Source organism: Triturus cristatus, chromosome 4_1 (assembly GCF_964204655.1).
Source record: "Triturus cristatus chromosome 4_1, aTriCri1.1, whole genome shotgun sequence".
NCBI lineage: Eukaryota > Metazoa > Chordata > Amphibia > Caudata > Salamandridae > Triturus > Triturus cristatus.
The window spans coordinates 458,814,367-458,834,813 of record NC_140585.1 but is presented as its reverse complement, the minus strand read 5'-3'; the positions used below and the strand labels follow the sequence as shown (position 1 = coordinate 458,834,813).

General features: G+C 41.6%; 1 protein-coding gene across 11 annotated transcripts in view; it reads right to left on the bottom strand.

Annotated features, from left to right (window-relative positions):
- Positions 1-20,447, bottom strand: part of CALD1 (caldesmon 1) — a 567,652-nt gene that overhangs the window by 163,248 nt on the left and 383,957 nt on the right. For 8 of the 11 annotated variants that reach the window (XM_085652624.1, XM_085652626.1, XM_085652628.1 and 5 more), the window contains 2 exons: positions 7,804-9,025; positions 2,811-2,894 (listed from right to left, as the gene is read on the bottom strand). In XM_085652624.1, the coding sequence (XP_085508750.1) occupies positions 2,811-2,894; positions 7,804-9,025 (1,306 nt within the window). The remainder of the gene's footprint in view (positions 1-2,810; positions 2,895-7,803; positions 9,026-20,447) is intronic. The other 3 variants (XM_085652632.1, XM_085652635.1, XM_085652633.1) reach the window with 1 other exon arrangement.

Genomic DNA, 20,447 nt, shown 5'->3' with positions numbered 1-20,447 from the left:
TGTGACTGCATTTGGTAATACAGAAGTAGGTTGTTCCTGTGACACTTTTACTGGCTCTTGTCGTATGCGTTTTGATCCACATATGCAGATAAAAGGGATAATTGTTCCTTAGTTTTACATTTCATTTGTATATGCAATTCTCAAAATGATGGCGTTCCTGTAGAGGTGTGATTTATGTATATCACTGCTCCATGCATACGAAATGGAGATCAACATGACAACTGTGCCATGCTGTAGTTGATGGCTCTCCAGGATCAAAGCCACCAGATCTGGAGCACTGTGGCTGCATTAATGCGGTTATGTGACTTCCTGTGCTTGTGTTGTGGTCTTCAGGTATGTGTCCAGGATCCAGAGGGGGCCTAAATGGGCTATGAGATAATGCTGAATCATAGCCTCAGAAAAAACTTCTGAATTGATGGCACCCTCAGAAATGTCCTTTTCAAGCGGTTTGGAAGTATGCCCGATTCCTCTTCGTCACCCCCTTTTTTAGAAGCTGTCTAGCCACTTCTTTCAGGCTGTCTGGCGTTGCACTAGACTGTGTTCCTATTGAACGTTAGTAAATGTTGCATCTACTATTGCTTTTGGAACCGAGTCATCACTTGATTTTGAAAGTGTACAGCATTATAACACAGTTGGCTTATTAGAGCTACCACTGATGGCAGTTTCTGTAAAGCTGCATATATTGGTGATGTTTCTTTTTGCACTCAATTTGTCAAAGAGGGTTGCATTCAATTCCATTTTTTTATAATGAAGGTGCATTATTCTGCATTACTTTGAGTCATTATTGATCAACATTGGATGTCCATTGCTCTTTATGTTTTGTTTTGCCATATATTCAGAAAGGGATGATTTGAATATTTTTTCAAATTATATTCGTCCTTAAACATCTTTCTCAATTGACTTGAGTTTCATAAGTGTTTTTGAAAAGGATATTCTAGCTTTCTAACTATAAGGACTCAAGTTCTGGGATCTAACGGCATTCGGCTCATTATTGTGGTGCATGATCATTTTTGTTTGGGATTTTACTAGTGCTACACTACTTGACTGTTCATTTAGCAGTCTGTGACATCAGTCAGCGATCCCAAATTTTACATTGGTAAGCACTTTGTGATTCATTATGATGAATGTTTTCTGCTCCTGGCAGGTAGAATCTACAGAGACTCTATGGTGTTATCTATTTTACACGCCAAATCAGTAATAGGGGTATAACAAACGCTAGAATTATATTATTTATTAGAAGGCTGATGTACATCCCCTGAATTTCTTAATGCTTTTTTATTTTACCCGATTGTCCATTGCAGCAATGTAGATCCTCTGTGCTTGGTCATGTTGCAAAATAATCTCTGGAAAATCATGGAAGTGGTTCAGTCTACAGAGTGGTTGCAATCACTCATTCACCCTTACAGAAAAGCTGTGTCAGTAAATCCATTACTGTTATACCCAGCCTACTCTACCTGCATAATTATTATTGGAGAGTGCAAAGTTGTCACATCATCCAGATCATTCCAGCGCACATCATATAGTAAATCTGGCAACAGAGCCAGTGTGTGATTAAACAACTGATCTAACTAAAAGGCCCATAATACTAGATTTGGTTGTTTCAAGACAGAGAGAGATTCTGAATACATTTCAGGTGCCTTCTCAAAAAAGACATCACAACACATCAAGGGAGATGTAACCTATGACGAACCAGTACCAACAAAGTCAAATAGGGTATGGTTGTCTTTAGAGGTAATGGTTACCTTAGTTATGGAAATTAATATTGGGTATCTCTGCAATATTCAGGTTTCTGAGGACTCAGGCACTAACTATTAAGGCAGTTTTTATCTTAGGCAAACTGGTAAAAACTCGCATCCTTTTAATCAGGTCTAAGTTAGCTGGTCGCTGTATTTTCATACCATGATGGGCTAGCCATAAAAATAAGGGATGGTCCAGAGACCAATAACTTGATTGACAAGTCAAATTATTATTAAATCACAGTTCAAATTGCTGACAAGATTGCTAGAGATGTCAGAGGAAGGCTTGTACAGTTCATATTTCACAACTCATAAGGGACTGCGGAAAACGGTATTTTGCTGACTTTCATTCAATTACATGGATCTCTTGTGTGCAGTAATGTATTTCCCGAATTTCTTATGTACAACTCTTTACTTTTAATGAAATTATCAATCTTTTCTGAAAATGTAAAGTGTTATTTTTTATTTGGCCCTTGATGGGGGCAAAGCATTGCCTTTTGTTTCCGCTTCATTTTAAGTTCTTGAGCACCAACAACCATCAATCAACATTTACACATATTTCTTTTACTCTACACCTGATAAACATTCCTTGGATGCACAGTGATGGGCTTTTTGAGTATTGTCCTCTAAGTAGAAGGTCAACAGTTCCAACCATGAAGCTTGGAGACTCACCTTAAATGTAGACATACAGTTGAAATAGTAATAAACAGTGGAGCACCCGGTCAATTATATTTTACCTTACCACTTGCACGGCGTCAACCAGAGAACCAGATCCTGTGTTTACAATAGAAATGCAATGCAGACACTTTGTAGACTGTCTCTAAGAAGAATCTCCATTCAGAAAGTTTATACAATTAGGGTAAATAGTTTAGGAAAAGTCAGAAAATTAGATCAATCAGGTCAACAGAGGTGGATTGATTATTAAAACTGAGAAGATGAACAGAAAGACTGACTACAGGTAGGTTGCAAGACTGGAGTAATACGAGTTGAAGTTAAATGCTTTTGAAATTCAACTTTTCTCTATTTCAACCTTCAAACTACCCACATGAATTCAGTTCACTGAGAAACAATTACCTCGTCTTTCTTGAAGCCAGGCCGTAGTTTTTCTTCCTGTAATTTTTCTTTTTTAGCCTCCACTTTCACTTCTTTTTCTTCAGCCTTTCCAGTTTTTAAATGAAAATATGATTTTTGAAGAAGCCCTCACATCTTGAGAAGTTTGAACTGCATGAAAGAGTCTTACCGCTGTATAGCAGGCACTTTGGTTGATTTCCACAGTCACCCACAACTCTCTTCAGTACAGACAAATGTGCCGCTTGCTAAATAAATTTAGTAAATAAAACACTAGAGGGCTCATTAGGAGTCCAGATTAAAACCCATTCGGAAATACTGCACCAGGAATTACTGATTTCACACGGTATGACAATTTACTGGTTATGGTATTGCCGCACCGATGCGAGTTGGGACTCTCGCAGGAATTGGTATTTTGACACTGAATTCTGAAGTTTTTCCCCCTCATTCAAAGCAATTTCCACCAGTTAACCTGGTGTAATGAGTCAGTGTAAAATCCCAGAGTTGCGGGTTATCCACCACAACCTAGATATTCTGGAAAATCATAATAAGGGCCTATCAAATCGTACCAACAGACCATATCTAGTTGATATTTTTACAATATTATCATTTGTCTTTTTGTCTTGAACAAATTGTGGGTCATACGTCAAGAGATGATCACTGCTGTTCTACAAGGGCAGGACACTTTGATGCAGTCCAAACTTAACTTCCCATATAGCTGTGTTACATTAATCATAAAAAAGATCTAGATACCATATTGCTCTTTAAATTAAAAGCCTTTCCCAAACGTGATTTTGACTGTGTTCCATTGTCTTCACTCCATCCACTGTGTGAAGCTGTGCCTCTTACTTTTGGCATGCTTTACTTTGGTCTGCACTGCTTAAGTGCAGCAGCACTGTGATTCAAATGCCTACCATGCAGCTGTGGGCGCTACTCCCACTGTGTACCACTGGGGTTTTTATACCCTCCCCCTCCCTTCTTCCCACATGTTACATGCTTATCACACCATGCACAGCTAGCCAGCCTCAGGTAGAAACATGCTTGCTGTTGCATTTTGCTTTCAGTAATTTGGGGTTTTCGTAACTGTGTGCTGACGATCACGGTAATGGAGTTATTTACTGAGAGTGTTGCAGGTGGCTGTGTTACACTGCACAGTTTTGCATTGCATCCTTTTATAATGGTAAATACATTGAAACAGTGCTTTGCCTCACTTTGGGCCCCTCTGAGTCATACACAAAACCTCAGTAAATAGCCCCCATTGTTCCTTTTATGTTGCTGGAGACTGCAGTACTGTCCAGCCAGATTCGAATTATTGCTTGGGTAACATAGGTGAGTTAAATAATTACTGTGGTTTTCATTTCCACATTAACTGTCTGCCCTAGAAAGCCTTTTAGTGCTGTTCAGAATCATGCACCCTCTATCAGAATCAGTTGTCTTGATGTTTACTTCTACAAACCAATGTGGTGGCTCCTATCACAATTCTCAGGTGAGACACTGCTCATTTATTTGAGTTTTCACTTCACTGAGCATGTCTCTCTGAGCTTCTCCCCGGTCCTTGAGAGAAAGTCTCCCCATCGGACAATACCTTCAGATACGGAGAAACTGCTCAAATTTGCAGGATTACAATGAAGAGGCCAGAATCCTCGCAACTAAACTGAAAGAGGAGGGCTACCCCAGAAAGGTGATTAAACAAGCTAAAAAAAGATCACGAAATACACCACGTGAAGCATTGCTGGAAACAAATGCAAAGAAGGAAAACACATGGAATCAACCACCTGTTCAGGGCCATTTCCCCTGTGGGAACTGTGCGGTGTGCCCCTTCACTAAACACACTAAGAGCATTGACTTGGGCATGCGATCAGAGTGGGAACAACGAGACCACACCAACTGTAATACTCCCAATGTGGTGCACCTGATCATCTGCCCTTGCGGATTGAAATATATCGGAGTGACATCGCGAAAAGTGAAGCTCTGCATAGGTGAACACAGAAGTACAATCAGGAGAGCAGTCACCGCCACTAGACTGACGGCACATTACTTGGAAAGTACACACAGCGATAAAGATCTAGAATGGACCGTGATTGAAAAAGTAAGAGAAGGCCCCAACATTTCTATAAGACTCCTTGAGCGAGAACAACATTGGTTATACAGGTTGGGCACTGACAACCAGGGATTAAATGACTATTCCATGAAATGCACTGAACAAAAATTGAAATGTTAGAGACATTACCATTTAAGGAGTAGAAACATAACTGACTAAATAGTTAAGAGGCAACGCAGCATAGTATGTCCTCTTACAGTCCCTTTACAAACATCAGAACTCGATAATCTGTGAGAAAATTAATAAAAATAACTTCATACAGCCCAAATGTATATGACCCCGAGAGGCATTGACGGAGGTACATATATTTACACTTTCTACACCTTTAGCGTAAGGAATACACCATTTGTTGAAATAGGAGAATCTCAAGGCAGATGGAGAGCACAACTTCAACATTTTTTCTAATCCAAACAGTTGTTTCGGTCATAATAATCCTTAAATTGCCATGGAGACACGAACCCCGAACAGGGTTCACGGAGTTGAACTACAGCAGTCCGATTGGAAACTACAGTTCCCATCGGGCTATGCTCGATTTCTGCAAGCGCACCGGAGTGGCGCGCAACGGAAACATCCTGCTCTCACGCCCCGCCCACCGACCGACGGCAATGCAGAGTGAGTTACACACATATAGAGGGACCCTTCTAACAGCACGGCGCGTGAGCCGGGGATCACGAATACCAAATAGGTTGACCATTCGGCAGGACCTTTGGAGTACTAAGTTGAACACGCTACGACAACGATAGAGGTAATCTGGAATGTGTGTATATTATGAGTCCTAATGCAGGAGTTCTCTACATCTATTTTTTTTACTTCCCGTAATAGCACTTGATTACAAGGCTACCCAATCGTGATCCTGTTAACATTTGCACTCCCCTCTAATTGGGGAAGGATGTAGGAGTGTGTATTGGCAGATAATATGACAAGAATGGTGTATAAGAGAATACAGCCACTATGTATGATATCTCTACGCAGAAGTGAGTCCACTTAAGCAAGACATGTGCATTGTGACACGGATGTTTTTAAGCGAGTGATGTATCTGTACTAGGCAATTTTCACTTAAAGCACAATTCGTATGCTACTATATAATGCACACTACCTAAAAGGTAACTTTGGAACAATGGATCCATTAAGGCTCCGCCAGATTGATCAAGCAGGCATGGATCATGGTATGAAAAGGACGTATGCACCTATGCATGATGGGTGCAATTACATATCGGGACAGTATTTGTAATGCGATTTTTTGTTCCACCTTCTTCTCTCCTTACAGGCGGAATTTTTCGATACCAGAGGAAGAAAGATAAGTATTCTCCCCACAGTTATTGATTTTATTGTTACTTTTGTCACGAAGATTGCAGCTTTCTGCACCTCCAACATTTGTATATAGGTCAAGAAAGGTTTTTTGATCAACACCAGGGAGGGAATATTCACGGTGCCCTGACAAAAGCCCAGGACCATTTTTGGCCACTGAAATTATGGGCTGAAACATGTTGGAAGTCTATTAGGGTCTTAGGACCATAACCTCCAAAGAAGACCCGTTGTTTACCATTTTTAATATCCACTACATCCCCACCAATAAAGGGATACCTTGGGGGAGTAGTAGGATTTTTAGCTTTGAGTCCCCCTAGCCTACATTTCCTAAGAGCTCCCTGAAATACGGTTGAGCCCACCCTGACCTTTAGGAGTCAGGGTGAACCCGAAGATGAAGCATGACACCAATAGGGTGTGTGAGGGTTAAACAACAAAAGGAATTTCTTCCTTTTCGCTTTTTGCGGTATACACCACCAAAAGGAGTTTAGAAGGCTTTTAGGAGCCACACTAGGGTTTGGATACATTTTTGTGAGTACACATTGGTGAATGAGTCAGAAAATTGTTGGCAGCAGAGCATCTTCCTTCAGCACTCCGCCTTCAGCTCTCCATGCTTTTCGAGGGACATTATCACTGAAAGTGCTCCCACCTACGTGGGCGGAAGATCTTGGGTGAGAATTCCCTGCCGGGCCACCGTCACATGGCAGCTGACTCAGCATTGCTTTTGTCTGCAGAAACAACTATCCCAATGGGGGTTTCGTTTCTCAAAATCACAAATAAAATGTCCCGGATGTGCAAAGACTTTCGTACCTGCAAGACAGGAATTCTTTTTTCATGCCAAGGGCCACCATGAGTCACCGGTCCCAGCTAGGAAATTATGTGAAGAAAGGTCCACCCTAGATTGGGGAGGGCTTCAAAAGCTGACAGCAGGGATCCTTAAGGCAGATCGGATGCCAGAGTAGGGTTTCCCACAGCTGACCTGGCTGAACCTCTGCCTTTAGAAACCCAGTGGTACCCACTTCTCTCGCTGAGGCAAGGGAACCAGGAGTGTACCGATGTCCCGCATCGGCCACGCTCTTAAATTACCATCTCCGTCTATAGAGAATATAGAGCACTTGTCTAGAGAACTTCTGAGCTTAAGGCAAACCTTAGATTATTTTTAATGTCCCATCTTCAATCCTGTCTTCCCAGCAACCTCAGAATTTGCATACAACCACACACTTACAATATGTTGACTTTTGACCACTTCAGATATACATACACCTTCTCTGCTCAGTCTATTTTCTGGGCTCTGTTGCCACAACTCACTTTTGAAAACAAAGGACATGCATGGTCGAAGGATCAAAGAAGGCATGAGTGGCCTTGAGGCTATAATTTGAAAGTTCAGTGTTTGGTCATGGTCAGTAAGAAATGAAATGTGTTACTGTACAGGACAAGCAAAAAGAAATATATTAGAAAGAAACATGCACAAACTGGATTAGGGAATTGCATGCATCATCAGAAGTGAGTGATGTACGTCCAAAATGTGTCTTGCATTACATTTCTCAAAAAACACTGTTTCCTAGTGATGGTGCTGCACAACATTCACAATACCTGTTTTTTTAAGAAGGATGGCTGTAGTTTTCCTTCTTGGGCCTTCTTCCCGTTTACCTGCTTGTCTTCAATTTTCTTTTCCTTTTTCTCTTCTGCCTTCAATTTGTCAGCTTTGAGTTTTGCTTCTAATTTAGACTTTTCCTCTACTGCTCTTTTCTCTTCTGCCTTTTTCTCCTCAGCTTTCTTTCTTTCTTTTTCCTGTGCCACCCTCTTTTCTTCTGCCTCTCGCCTCTCTCTTTCTTTGGCTGCCTTCTTCTCTTCTGCTTCTCGCTTTTCCTTTTCTTCTCTTGCTTTCCTCTCTTCTGCTGCTTTCCTTTCTCTTTCTTCTGCCACCCTCCTCTCTTCTTCCTTTTGTTTTTCTCTTTCCTCTGCTACCCTCCTTTCCTCTTCCTCTTGCCTTTGCTGTTCCTCTGCAATCCTCCTCTCTTCATCCTCCCTTCTTTTCCTTTCCTCTGCCTCCCTTCTCTCTTCTTCCGCTTTTATTTCCCTTTCTTTAGCTATTCTCCTCTCTTCTTCCCTCCTTTCCTCAGCTGCCCTTCTCTCTTCCTCCTCTCGCCTTTCCTCAGCTGCTCTCCTCTCTTCTTCTTCCCGCCTTTCCTCAGCTGCTCTCCTCTCTGCTTCTTCCCGCCTTTCTTCAGCTGCCCTCCTCTCCATTTCCTCCTGCCTTGCCCTGTCTTCTGCTGCCTGATTTTCTTCTGCTTCAACCCTCTCCCCTTTCTCATTTTCCCCTTTTTCTTCCGCATCATTGTTTACCTCTATTGCCACTCTGTCTTGCTTAATATCGGTATCTTTAAAATTGATTGTCACTTCTACCTGATTTTCTTCTATGATTTCTTTTTCTGTTTTTTCCTCTTGGTTCTCTTCTTGGTTTTCATGTTTTTCTTCTTTTTCTTCTTGGTCTTGCCTCCAGTCATTTGTCTGGTATGATTTGGTCACAGTTTCATTTTCTTCAATCTCATATTGATCTCTTCGGGTTGTGGTAGTTTCATCTTTGCAAACAGACTCATTTTCCTCAATTTCATTTTCCTCTCTCTGGTTGCTAGTAACTGGAGGTGCAATGTAATCTGTTATTGTTGGGTCAAGCTCTTTTTGGCGATCTAATGCTTCCTGTAGGCGTTTCAGACGTCTTTCTTCCCTTTTTGCCAATCGCTCCAACAGAGCAGCTTCCTCATCTTGATCATTGTTCGTTATGGTTGTAGTTTTGATTTCATCTGTAGACACACTGTATGGAAAAAGAGATGAATGTGTGAGTCACTAAAGTGCCCTAGCGTTTCAACCAAGTTTCAATGTTTCCACCCTCAACAACAAACTAATTTGTGAAAAAGCAAAATCCATTCATTGAGACCATGCTGAAAGAACTTAATTTAATATATGGTTTCCAGTTTAATCCAAAAATATCTGATAATTAGCCGATGAAAAGGCAATTGGAATTTACAGTTCAAACAGGAAAACTCAGAGCTCTGCCCATTCCAAGAAACCCCCCACAAGCTAACTGTGACAGGGGCCATCGGAGTCAGGGTCATTGGAGGGTCTGTTCAGGAGGACCGTCGGGCTGGCGGAACTCCACTCCCTGTTGCACACAAGCTGGTGGCCAAATGAGGTAGAGAAGAGGCATGGCTAATTCCATGCATGCTGTGCTTTGTGCCCTAGCAGCACTTCCTAGTACTATGGGGGCAGAGACATGTTGGTGATTTTATTTCACACACGCTTCCCCCGTGGGTCATGGATTTCAGGCCGAGCGTCCCAGCAGAACCTCCAGATATGAGGGGCGTGGGAGCAAACTAGTGTTTTTCTCCTCATGCACTTTGGAGTCATGAGTGCCATGCTTTGCTTCCCATCACTCCTTTTGTTTTGTCTGGGCGTGGGGAGTCCATGCCCCCTGCGCTTGGCACCCCAGTAGTCCTTTCTTTTTTTGCTGGAAGTGGGGGCCAGCTGGTGCTTTGCGCCCCACCCTCATGGGGGGAATTCATGCTAAGTGTACTGCCATGGCATGCCTTCTTGTTATGATGGAGGTGGACGCAAACTACCTGCCCAGCTTGGCGTCCGACCAACTATCTGTTTTGTGTGGGGTGGCTCTGCCTGCCAGGTGAAGAGCAGGCAGGTCTTCCTGTTACAGTGCGGGCAGGTTCTTTACTCCCCTCCCCATGGGTGATATGCTAAATGGCCTGGCACCCCGGCAAGCCTTCCTGTCTCAATGTAGTAGAGGCAAGCTTATGCTTTCCTCCACATCCCAATGGTTTACCTGCCTGCTATGTTTGAAACCCCAGCAGACCTTCCTGCTGCTTAGAGTGTGAGGGCGGGAGAGGCTGGCTGGAGCTTTGCACTACATCATGGGGTCAAGCATGCCAGGTTTGTTATCTTGTATGGCGTTCTACTGTATGTGCTACGCAGGCCACGAAGCAGTACAAAAAACATATTAAGTTGCTGAAGTATCTTTTTAAGAAATACTCTAGCAAAGATACACCTCATCAAAATCACTGAAAACAGGAAACCCTAGATATAGCATTAAATCACCAGCCATTTGGTAAATACATTGGAAATATTTTGCACAGACCTAAGCCAAAGAGTTCAACAATGGTCTGAGGGTCACACAGGTTTCAGTGCCTTCATTTTCTCCGTATGGAAGCAAACCAAAGATTGTTTTATATTTTCAAATGTGTGTGCTATTGTGGATCGAAGTACCAACTCTTCTAGTACAAATTCAGTAAATCAGTAACACTGTTTCACACACCTAAAAATTCACAATGAAATCCTGGTCACAAGTTTCAATGTTTGAAGCCAGTAAATGTCGGACAGTATCTACTGGGTCCAGATCTCTTTTTACCGTGTAGCACCCATTGCCAAACACACACATATGGGAAAATTAACACCTAATATATGAACACGTTCTGGAAACATAAAGAGGCAAACACAATCCTTTCTCACTCCTACTGGCTATTCACACACAGTCCCTGATCCCCTTGCTGCCCTTCACCACCCTGATCCTATGGCACCTCATCAGATTCCCTCTCATTCCTCCCTCACCATGTCTAAACGTCTTTTCGGTCTTCTACTTCTCTTTAGCTAGGCCAGGCTATACAAATTCACAGACCCACTCATATGTAAATGCAGACAACATTCTTGGATAGATTTGTTCACCAAGATAAAAAATACAGTTCCCGCATCAGACCCCGGATTCAACCTCATTTAATTGATATAAGATGTTTAAACTAATCTGGATGAGAATTGTCCATTCCAAAAATGCCAGATTTTTATATATGCCCGGCTTTATATTTTGGGAAGTGAAGAGTGAATTAAAAAAATAATCAATTAATCAAGCCTAAATATTGATGTGTTCACACAAACTGCAAAAGAAGTGCAGACTGAGTCGAAATGTGAGTTTATTAGTTTCTAATATGTTCATGCTAACGATCATTCAATAAGATACATTTGGGTGTGTAATGTAGGTGTGGAGCAAAATAAACCTAGAAACCATTTGTTGGAAATTGGGTTACTGGTTGACTGGGCTGGGAGCCCTGGTCAAACAGCAACCACAATCCTAGTCAGGGTAAGGCAAAAGCAAACCCCAAACTAACCCATGTGCCACCGCCTGGTAGCTTGGCACAGAGCAGTCAGTCTTCACTTAGAGGCAATAGGTAAAGCTTTTGTGTAACAATTCAAACAGTAAAACTGTGAAAAACACCACTTAAAAAGGATCTCACACCAATTTAGAAATATAGAGCTTTGTTTAATAAATAAATTAGGACCAAAGCAACAATTATTAAATTAGTAGAACCAGAGATAATCAATTTGAAAGTTTAGTTCAGATTAGCGCCAAAAAGCCAAACGTGCCAACGGTGATATTCTGTTAGTGACGGACTGGGTCAAAGTCATAAATTCAGGCCGACCACAATAAAGCTTGGGTCGGCTACAGGGATCCAATTAGGCGCCCTGAACAAAGTACCTTATAAACCGAGTGGTGGAGCATTGCATGGATCATGCCGAATATGCATCACATATTCGAGATGATGCATCGGTTCCGAGGTGCGTCGATGCTGGGGTGCGAGGTCCTGTTTCATCGACATTTAGGATTCCATCAACAGGGCTTGTGATATTCAGTCCTGTGTCGAGGATGCAGCAGGAAGTGGGGGGATGCGTCTGTATGCCTACTTCCAAGGGTACAGGACTGGTGTGACACCACTAGGCAGGGTAGACTCACAGATGGCAGAGTCCAGGTGCAGATGCAAGGTTGTTGGAAGTCTGCTATGTCCCTAAGGCTTCAAATCAGGAAGCCAGCCAACTAGACCTTGTAGTCACTATAGGATCTGGGTTCAGGGATGTGCAGGTCCAGACCTTCTCAACTGGCAAGAGGGCAGCAGGTCAGCAGTTCCTTCAGAATAGCAGCCAAATAGAGTGGCAGTCCTTTCAAAAGCACAGCAGTCCTTCTTGGCAGATTATTCACTGGTCCAAAAGTGTACTAAAATTATGATGTCAGCAGTCCTTCTTTTAGACACAGTTGTGCCTCTGAAGTGTGAAGAAACTTCCAGAGGCATGTCTTTTGAAGTGCACAGGTGCACCAGCCTTCTCTGCTCTAGATCCAGAGTAACTACAGGGGGTATGCAGCCCCTTTGAGTGGAGACAGGACACAGCATATTCAGGTGTAAGTGAGGTTGGCTTCCCTCCCATCCTCCCAGTGATGTTCCAGCTAGTCACATTTATGCTCAAAATTGTGTGTAGCTGTCTTGAAGGAATACACAAAGCCCAACTAACAACTAAACCAGCCATGTGACCAGAGGCAGGCTGGAGGCACCAAATGGCTAAGGCAAGAAAATGCAAACTTTCCTAAAGTGGCATTTTCAGATTTATAATTTAAAATCTGACTTTATTGTAAGTTAGGATTTTAAGTCAGGATTGCAGAGACACCAAACATGAACCAGTTACCTCTTACCATTTGGAATTTACACTAATAAAATGTAATAATGCAACTCCAATGTTATTCTATGGGCGGGATAGGTCTTGCAGTAGTAAAAAACAAATGTAAGAGTTTTTTACTACCAGGACATGTAAAACCTGTCTATCGTTTTAGATACAATGCACCCTGCCCTTTGGGCTGTCAAGGGTTCACCTTAGGGGTAACTTATATTTATTCAAAAGAAAGGATTGGGTCTGGCAAAAAGTTTAATTTGCCAAGTCGACATGGCAGGTTAAAATTGCACACACAGGCACTGCAATGGCAGGCCTGAGACATGTTTAATGAGCTACCTAAGTGCATGGCACAATCAGTGCTGCAGGCCCACTAGTAGCACTGATTTTACAGTTCCTTGGAATTTACAGTTCCTTGGCACATGAAGTGCACGTTACTAGGGGCTTAAAGGGAAATCAAATATGGCAATTGGGTATAAGTCAATGTTATCATGTTTTAGGGAAAGAGAACAAGAACGTTGGCACTGGCTAGCAGTGGTAAAGCGTGCAGAGTCCTAAGGCTAGCAAAAATGAACTCAGCAAAAAGTTTGAAGGAAGGAAACCACACATAGGCTGCCAGGTCTAACACCATTACATTGATTATATTACTGTCCAGGAAGGTCATGTGTGACATCTACTTATGTGAAATGTAGATAAGGATAAATCAAATTGAATTGCATACTGGTAGTTGTACAGATTAATTTGAAATAGCATTCAACTGATCCGAACTAAATGCAAATACATTTAAAATGCATTTTTAGTACTCATTTGAACTAAATATGATTTGAGTTATCAAATCAGCTAAATCACTGCAAATGAAGGAACAGCTATTTAAGCATGTTTCTTACATAATATTTTGATTGTATCTGGTTTTAATAGTACATAAAGCCCACATATAGAAATCTTATGAAAAAGCTTTTATGTTAAGCCAAAGAGCGTATTTACCTGCTTTGAAGGCTGGGGAAGTGTTTGCCAGTTTTAAGTGAAAAGCAGAATGTTGATTTTGTGAAAGGACTATTGCAGTTCTAGGTATTTGTGTAAGCCAATTCAAAGTTTAATTCTGTATGACCATTTGTTACAATAGATTTCTGATGGATTTAATTGTGAAACCATATACTTTATCACCCTCCATCCCTACTCTCATTTCTCCTATTTTAACATGCAAATCTCCACCAGACTTGTTTCTTAACTACATAAAGCATAAGATGTACGAATGAACGCTACACTCAGACATCACTTGCTTTGACCTACTCTAAAGCACTCTCTGGTCATCCCTGAGCTCTCACTTTCATATTCAGCTGCAGGTGTCCTTCATCCACAGACGTTCCTACCCAAATGCACATCCATCCAAGCTGATGGTAGACATCCTGTAGTAAGGATTTTTACATCTATACGACAACCCTCAGTATAATGAGAACGGTCCTTGATTCTGAAAACCCAGAGAGTTACTTTAACTTTATCTCCTCACACAAACTTCAACCTAGAAAAGAATTCATTTTATATACTCGCTTCTCTAAACTTCTCATACGAAGTCTAACCTCAGAGCTAATGACTCTTTCTCACTTATAATTTAAATGTATGTCCAAGATAAGAACTTTTGCTGAACACGGTAGGCTACTCTGCCACACCGATAATCTCCACAACGTTCTACTGCCCATGCTGTTAATACTGTCTTTTTAGTCCAACCTCTCCTTTCTAGCCTTATTATCAACTGTCCATCTTCCAATCACCTCTTTTTTGAACTCCTAATGTTGTTTCCTTCATCTACCCAGAATGCCAAGAAATGCTAGAATGTGCCCTGAACAGCCCAGAGCACGTAATGCTGTTTCTCCTTAGAGTGACATATCATCTTTGCACATTATGCACTGAGAACTCATCTTCTTAAACTTTGCATGTCCATTCCACAGCCATAAGTCCTTCTATCCCCAGTCCTGAGAGCTAAAGCACTACTTCTGTGTTGGAGAACACTTCTTCCATCTCTCACTTGAACTGTGCCCTCTTAGGTAACCGTTCCCTTAATGACCACTGCACTGAAGTTCATGGTTTTCTATCTGATGAGGTTGTTGAAATCATTTGTATCTGAATTACGGCTTTCAGAATCTTCCACCCCTGCAATTCCATGCGTTATCCATGATAATGAAAAAAGTCTGCAACTGGACTTCACTACTGGTGCTGATGCAGTCTTGCCATTATTACCAAAGACCATATAGGAAACTATATCCTTTCTAATTTTGCCTTTAAATCCACTGAGCTCCTAAACCACAATGCCAAACCATGCTACATACTCTTCCTGTCAGCAAATTTGCCCTCCGACCAGATTCCAGATTTGGGGCTTCACTTATCGATAGTGTTTCACCTTTTGTTCTTGGTAAGTTTAACATATGGACTGATAATATTAAGTGCTTGGAAAAGATAGACTTTCTTGATCCTTGTCATACTCTTTGCGTTGGGAAGTTAGTTACTAGCACAACTCATCAAGCAGGCCACACTCTTGGCCTTATGCTCAGCTCATTTCAATCTCTGTGTTTCTCACCAGCAGTCTTTCATCCCTAGGCTTATCATGCTCTTCTTCATTTTATATCAGAATGCCAGCACCTCTGTTAACCATCTATCAGCTAAGGCTTTTTGCTCCGTAAACTATTTGAAAATATAAAAAGCCTTTACAGAAGCAACAATGAGTCCTCCTGCTTTGTTTCAACAGGATTCGACTCCAGCAAGTACTTACTGTTCTGATTAGCTTCTCTAAGCCTCTGGCTAGGTCGCCCACGTAGATACTTGACTGCTTGCACTTCACGCCCAAAACTGATTGCACATGGAGGACTTAGTGATTGCTGGATTGCCTCTTTCTTTACTTTCATTTATTCACCTTCCCTCTGTTTTGGTCTAATTTTTCAGATCTTCCATGCAGAATATCTCTGGGCCATGTCCTGAGCCCAGTACTTTAATTGTTATCCCGCTTATCTAGCACCTCTCACTCAAACTTTCAGATTCCAATTTTACTACTATGTTGACGACCCTTAGCTGATTATAAAAGTGTATTATGCACTCCTCTCCAACTCAGAACTGTTTTCATGGCTGTCTTTGGCAATTACCAAATTGCTGAAGAAAAGACACTTTAAACTAAATTACACAAACATCAAAATTCAGATCTTTCGAGGTTCACATTTGTGGGGCATGGATTCCCGGTGGCCTAGCTCTTTGGAAAAACCATCTTATCTTATTAACCAATGTAGAACTTGAAATAATGTTGATGCCAATTTACTTTTACCCCAGATTTCCAAGGGAGCATTGTCTTGCAATTGGTCGCTCTGGAACTTAGAAAAATGTCTGCCTGATTTCTCTCAATTCATGAAGGCCGGGATGACGGCATTAGTTTCCTCAAGGATTTAATATGAAAGTGCACATATCTCTCAATATATGTCCTTCAAAAGCCTAAATTTGTTCAGAACAATGCAAATTGTCATGTTCTTGGAGTATTGCATAAAGAGCATATTTCTCAGCATCTGCCCAATCTGCAGAGGCTATTTATTTAAAATCAATTCAACAAGTACAGAGTAAAGTCTTTCCTGTGTACTTCTTAGATGGAACTTAATAGACACTGAGAAATTAATCAGAATGAACTAACAGAATTATTCAAAGTCATTCTAATTTCTGAATACTATTTTACATACACCTTCTGGAATCATGGTTTTAAAAGCTGAACAGCCATATGAACTTCATTGCTGAGCTGTATCGCTCCACAGATATGGACTTTCAACGTGATCCTTTGTCTATACTCAATCGACAACAGCACAAAGATAGACACAAAGACATTGTTTTGCTCTCCTACATTATACCATAAGAAAGGAATGTTAATTGTCAGAAATTGGGTTATCAGTTGAGAGGGATAAGTAGCCACCTCAAGTAATAATCATAATCCAGGTCAGTGTGAATGACTAAAGTCACTTGATAATCCTGAGTTCAACCCCCTGGTAACTATGGCAGAGCAGACAGTGTTAACTGAGAGGTATGGAGTAAAATAGTTGTGCAGCACTAAAGCAGTAATAAAGTTGAAATGCAAAATAATAAAAACTGCAAAATGAATTAAAATAAATATAGTAAGATGTCCTAAAGAAAATGACACAGAAATGTCAAACATCCAATAAGAAGAACCGGAGATAAAAAAATTTAACATTTTAAGTAGAAAAATCACAAACTGCCATGCGGCCTGAGCCTTTATTAGCCACGGGGACCCCATCCCCAGAGATACTTATTTAAATAAAGGGGAGGACGGTAATGTGGCCCCCCTCCCTGAGTCTCTTCAGAACTTTTGGACCCCATTCTCCCAGGGCTGTGTATTTTTTTAAGGAGAGGGGGGCCCCCATAGCAATTATCTTCCCTGGAGACCCCATCCCCGGGGCCCAGCATAATTTTAAGGGGGGGCGGGGCATGCACCCCCCCCCTCGAGACTCTTGGGTACTGGGAAGCCCATCCCCCAGAGTAGTGTATTTTTTTAATGAGAGGGGGGCTGCACAGCCCCACCCTAGAGCAGTTATCAGCCCCGGGGACCCCATCTCCTAGGACCTGGCATAATTTTCAGGGGGAGGTTTCACGTAGGGTTGCACCCCAGGTCGATATCGACCTCAGGTACCCCATCCCTAGGGGCGGGTTTGGGGGACATGCAACCCCCACTCGCGGGTTGATTTTGGCCCCAGGGACCAAATCACCCAGGGCTTTCAAACTTGAAGGTGGGGGCCCTGGTGCCCATCCAGGGCCCCACCATACTCTTGCTGGGGTACCCGGGGAAAGCCCAAGAACCCTGCAGCCCCAGATGGCTCAGCGCATACAGGGTGTAGTTCCTAATGCTGCTCCCGCCAGGCAGGAGCAATATCTTATGAGGCTCAGGTCGAGGGCCTGGGTTGGACTCCCCAGAGCCTCTGGAGGTTCAGGGAGGGGGCTGTGTAGCCCCTCTCCCTGTATAATCTATTATCAGCCCCGTGGGTGGGCTCCCTGGGGTCTCAGAATACTTGGGGAGGAGGCCAACCAGCCCCCTCTCCCTTTTATGAACATAGCCCCAGGGGTGGGTTTCCCGTGGCATAAGGTTATTAGATGCAGCACAGCCATTTTGGTGGCTAGAGGGTCAGAGTATCCCTACCCTGCCAGGGGATTAAGTACCCGGGTCCTGTAATGGCTGCCAGCAAAATTTTTCTCATGTTGCTGGCAGCCAATCAGAGAGTATGACTCCCACGTGAACGAGAAGGCCCAAGGGAAATAAAGCTCCCAGGGCCAATCAGAACACTCTAGTTTTAAACTGGTACTTCTCTCGAGACTCTTGCGGCCCCTATCCTCCAACTATACAACTGTCCCTTAATTTCTCAAAAACTACTGCAAGGATTTACAAGGATCTAGCTTCCTGCCAAATTCGGTATAATTCCGTTTAGTAGTTTTTGTCGTAGTCTTGTCTAAAGAAGTGTATGGAAAATGCATGAGAATGTTATGTTTTGTGATCCTCTTTGCTTCTATACCCCTGCTTGGTGCATCACCCCGGAGATAAGGTGGAAAACTTTTTTTTATGTAAAGTTTTGTGAAGATTTGTCAAACTGGGCCAAAGTTATAAGCACACCAAAAATGCTCTTTCTATGGAAAAGCAGACCTAAATTTAACTACCTAGTGGTGACTGCCACTAGGTAATATACATTTTCTTTTGATATTTAAGTATAGACAGTTTTAGCTGTCTACCAAAGTTAATTCAACCTCAGTTTGGATATTGAGAACTGTTTGGCCAAACACAAATTGGTATACACCTCTCCCAGTCTGAATCCACATCATTCAGCCTGTTAATTCACTTCAGCTGGTTGCCAGGGAACACAAGATCAGAAAGATTGGCATTGTTCATAGACAGTCCTCTACTACGAGTGTTATACGGGTTAAGGACCACAGTCCAGGACCCACTCACAGTGCATTTAGTCTAGATAACAAAACATTCAGGCCATGCAACATTAAATCCAGTAGCAACAGCAGTTCGTAGCAAACTATTCGTACATACCCTGCAAATTATGAACTCTAGGTCAAGACAAATGGCATAAGCTTGATATAAAAATGGCAAAAATAGCAAGAAAAATTAATGATCCAAAATCCTGCTGAATTCATACATACATTCACCCTAAAACAAAATGTACTTTCTACTAAGCTTCTATTCATTTACAGGTCTGGCCTTGAGACAGCTTAAGCTGGATCACCTGTCACACGTAGTAGTGAAGGAATCACACATACAAAAGGTATCCCTATACTTACATAGAAGGGCTATGTGTATAAAAACCTCTTCATTCACTGATCTGTTCAACTACCATTCACATCTTGCTTCTGCCTACCACAGCATACAGAATGTGGCAATGGTTCAGCCCACATCAATCAACGGTCCTTCATGGTAAGTGATGGCATTTTGCCTGTACACTTGCTCACACCTGCCTAAAATGAAGTGTACTTCAGTGCCTGTGTTGGTGGACCACTAATATACTTTGCCAATGCAGTTTTCCATTAATATCTACCATGTCTGTATAAACTATATGTTCAGGTTCCAGTAACTAAAAGAAAATAGTACCTTTTCACGCTGCCAATCATGTTTCCAGTGATAGGGATTAATGCTAGAAAAGAGTAGCATACCTATTGTAAATACAGCTGCTTCCAAGAACCATCTTACTTTTCTTTTTCAATTACATGTGGTGGTTATTTTTTAATTTAAAAGTTTTATTGCAAATACATGGCCATCATATTAAGGAAGCAGCATGTTTTTTTCTTCTGTTAGACACTGGTAATAAAAAAACGAAAAATAATTTAACCATAACCCAGATTGTCAATGCCATACCTACTGGCTTTTCAATTTTTGGGGCATTTTATAAACTCTGATAGATAACTTGTGCAAACATCCATCTCTCATCTTTGCTTTAAACTTTCTCACAACTTATAGAAACGAAAAACGGTGGCTGGGGTGTAGATAAAGGACTCCTCGAGCTGGAGTGACAAACACTTGGAAAAGTAATTATAGAAAGAAAAGACAGCGGATAAGAAAATATGAAGCTGTGTTGGGGAATTTAGGGTAGAAATAATACAAAGGGCATGCTTATAAGTGTGTCCGATCTCCTCCCAACTCTTCACATTTTGAAGGCATCTCACCCACCCTAAACAAATGGATCTTCAATACAATCGAAATAAAGCTAACTTTTAATTTCCATCGCTCTGTGGCAAAATGAACAACGCATCAATCAAGAAAAGTATGACATCACATGCTTCTTTCAGGAACGGCTACAAGTCTGCAGCATTTTGTGCTGGATAAAATCAAACAATTCACAAAACGTACAACAAAAACAAATCTGAAAAACAATGAGCTCACATGAATACAAAATATCAGAACTTCTACAAAAAATCCATGTTGAAGAAATATATTTTATAGATTTCCGGAACGGGTTTTGGGTGAAAGGAATGTACAATGCTTAAATCAAAATCTTATTTGAATATCCTTGAATATGCAGATATCCATAATTATTTTCATCAGAGTTGGGTTGCCTCATAATTGGCTATGTCGTGGCACGTACACATTGAGCGAAGTTACATCCTTTTCGAAAAGAGGAGATTCTAACATTTCCAATGATATTCTCCCTTCAATGACAGACCATGATTCGAATGTTCTCTTAAACAAAATACTAAATGAGTAAAGGAGTGAACCC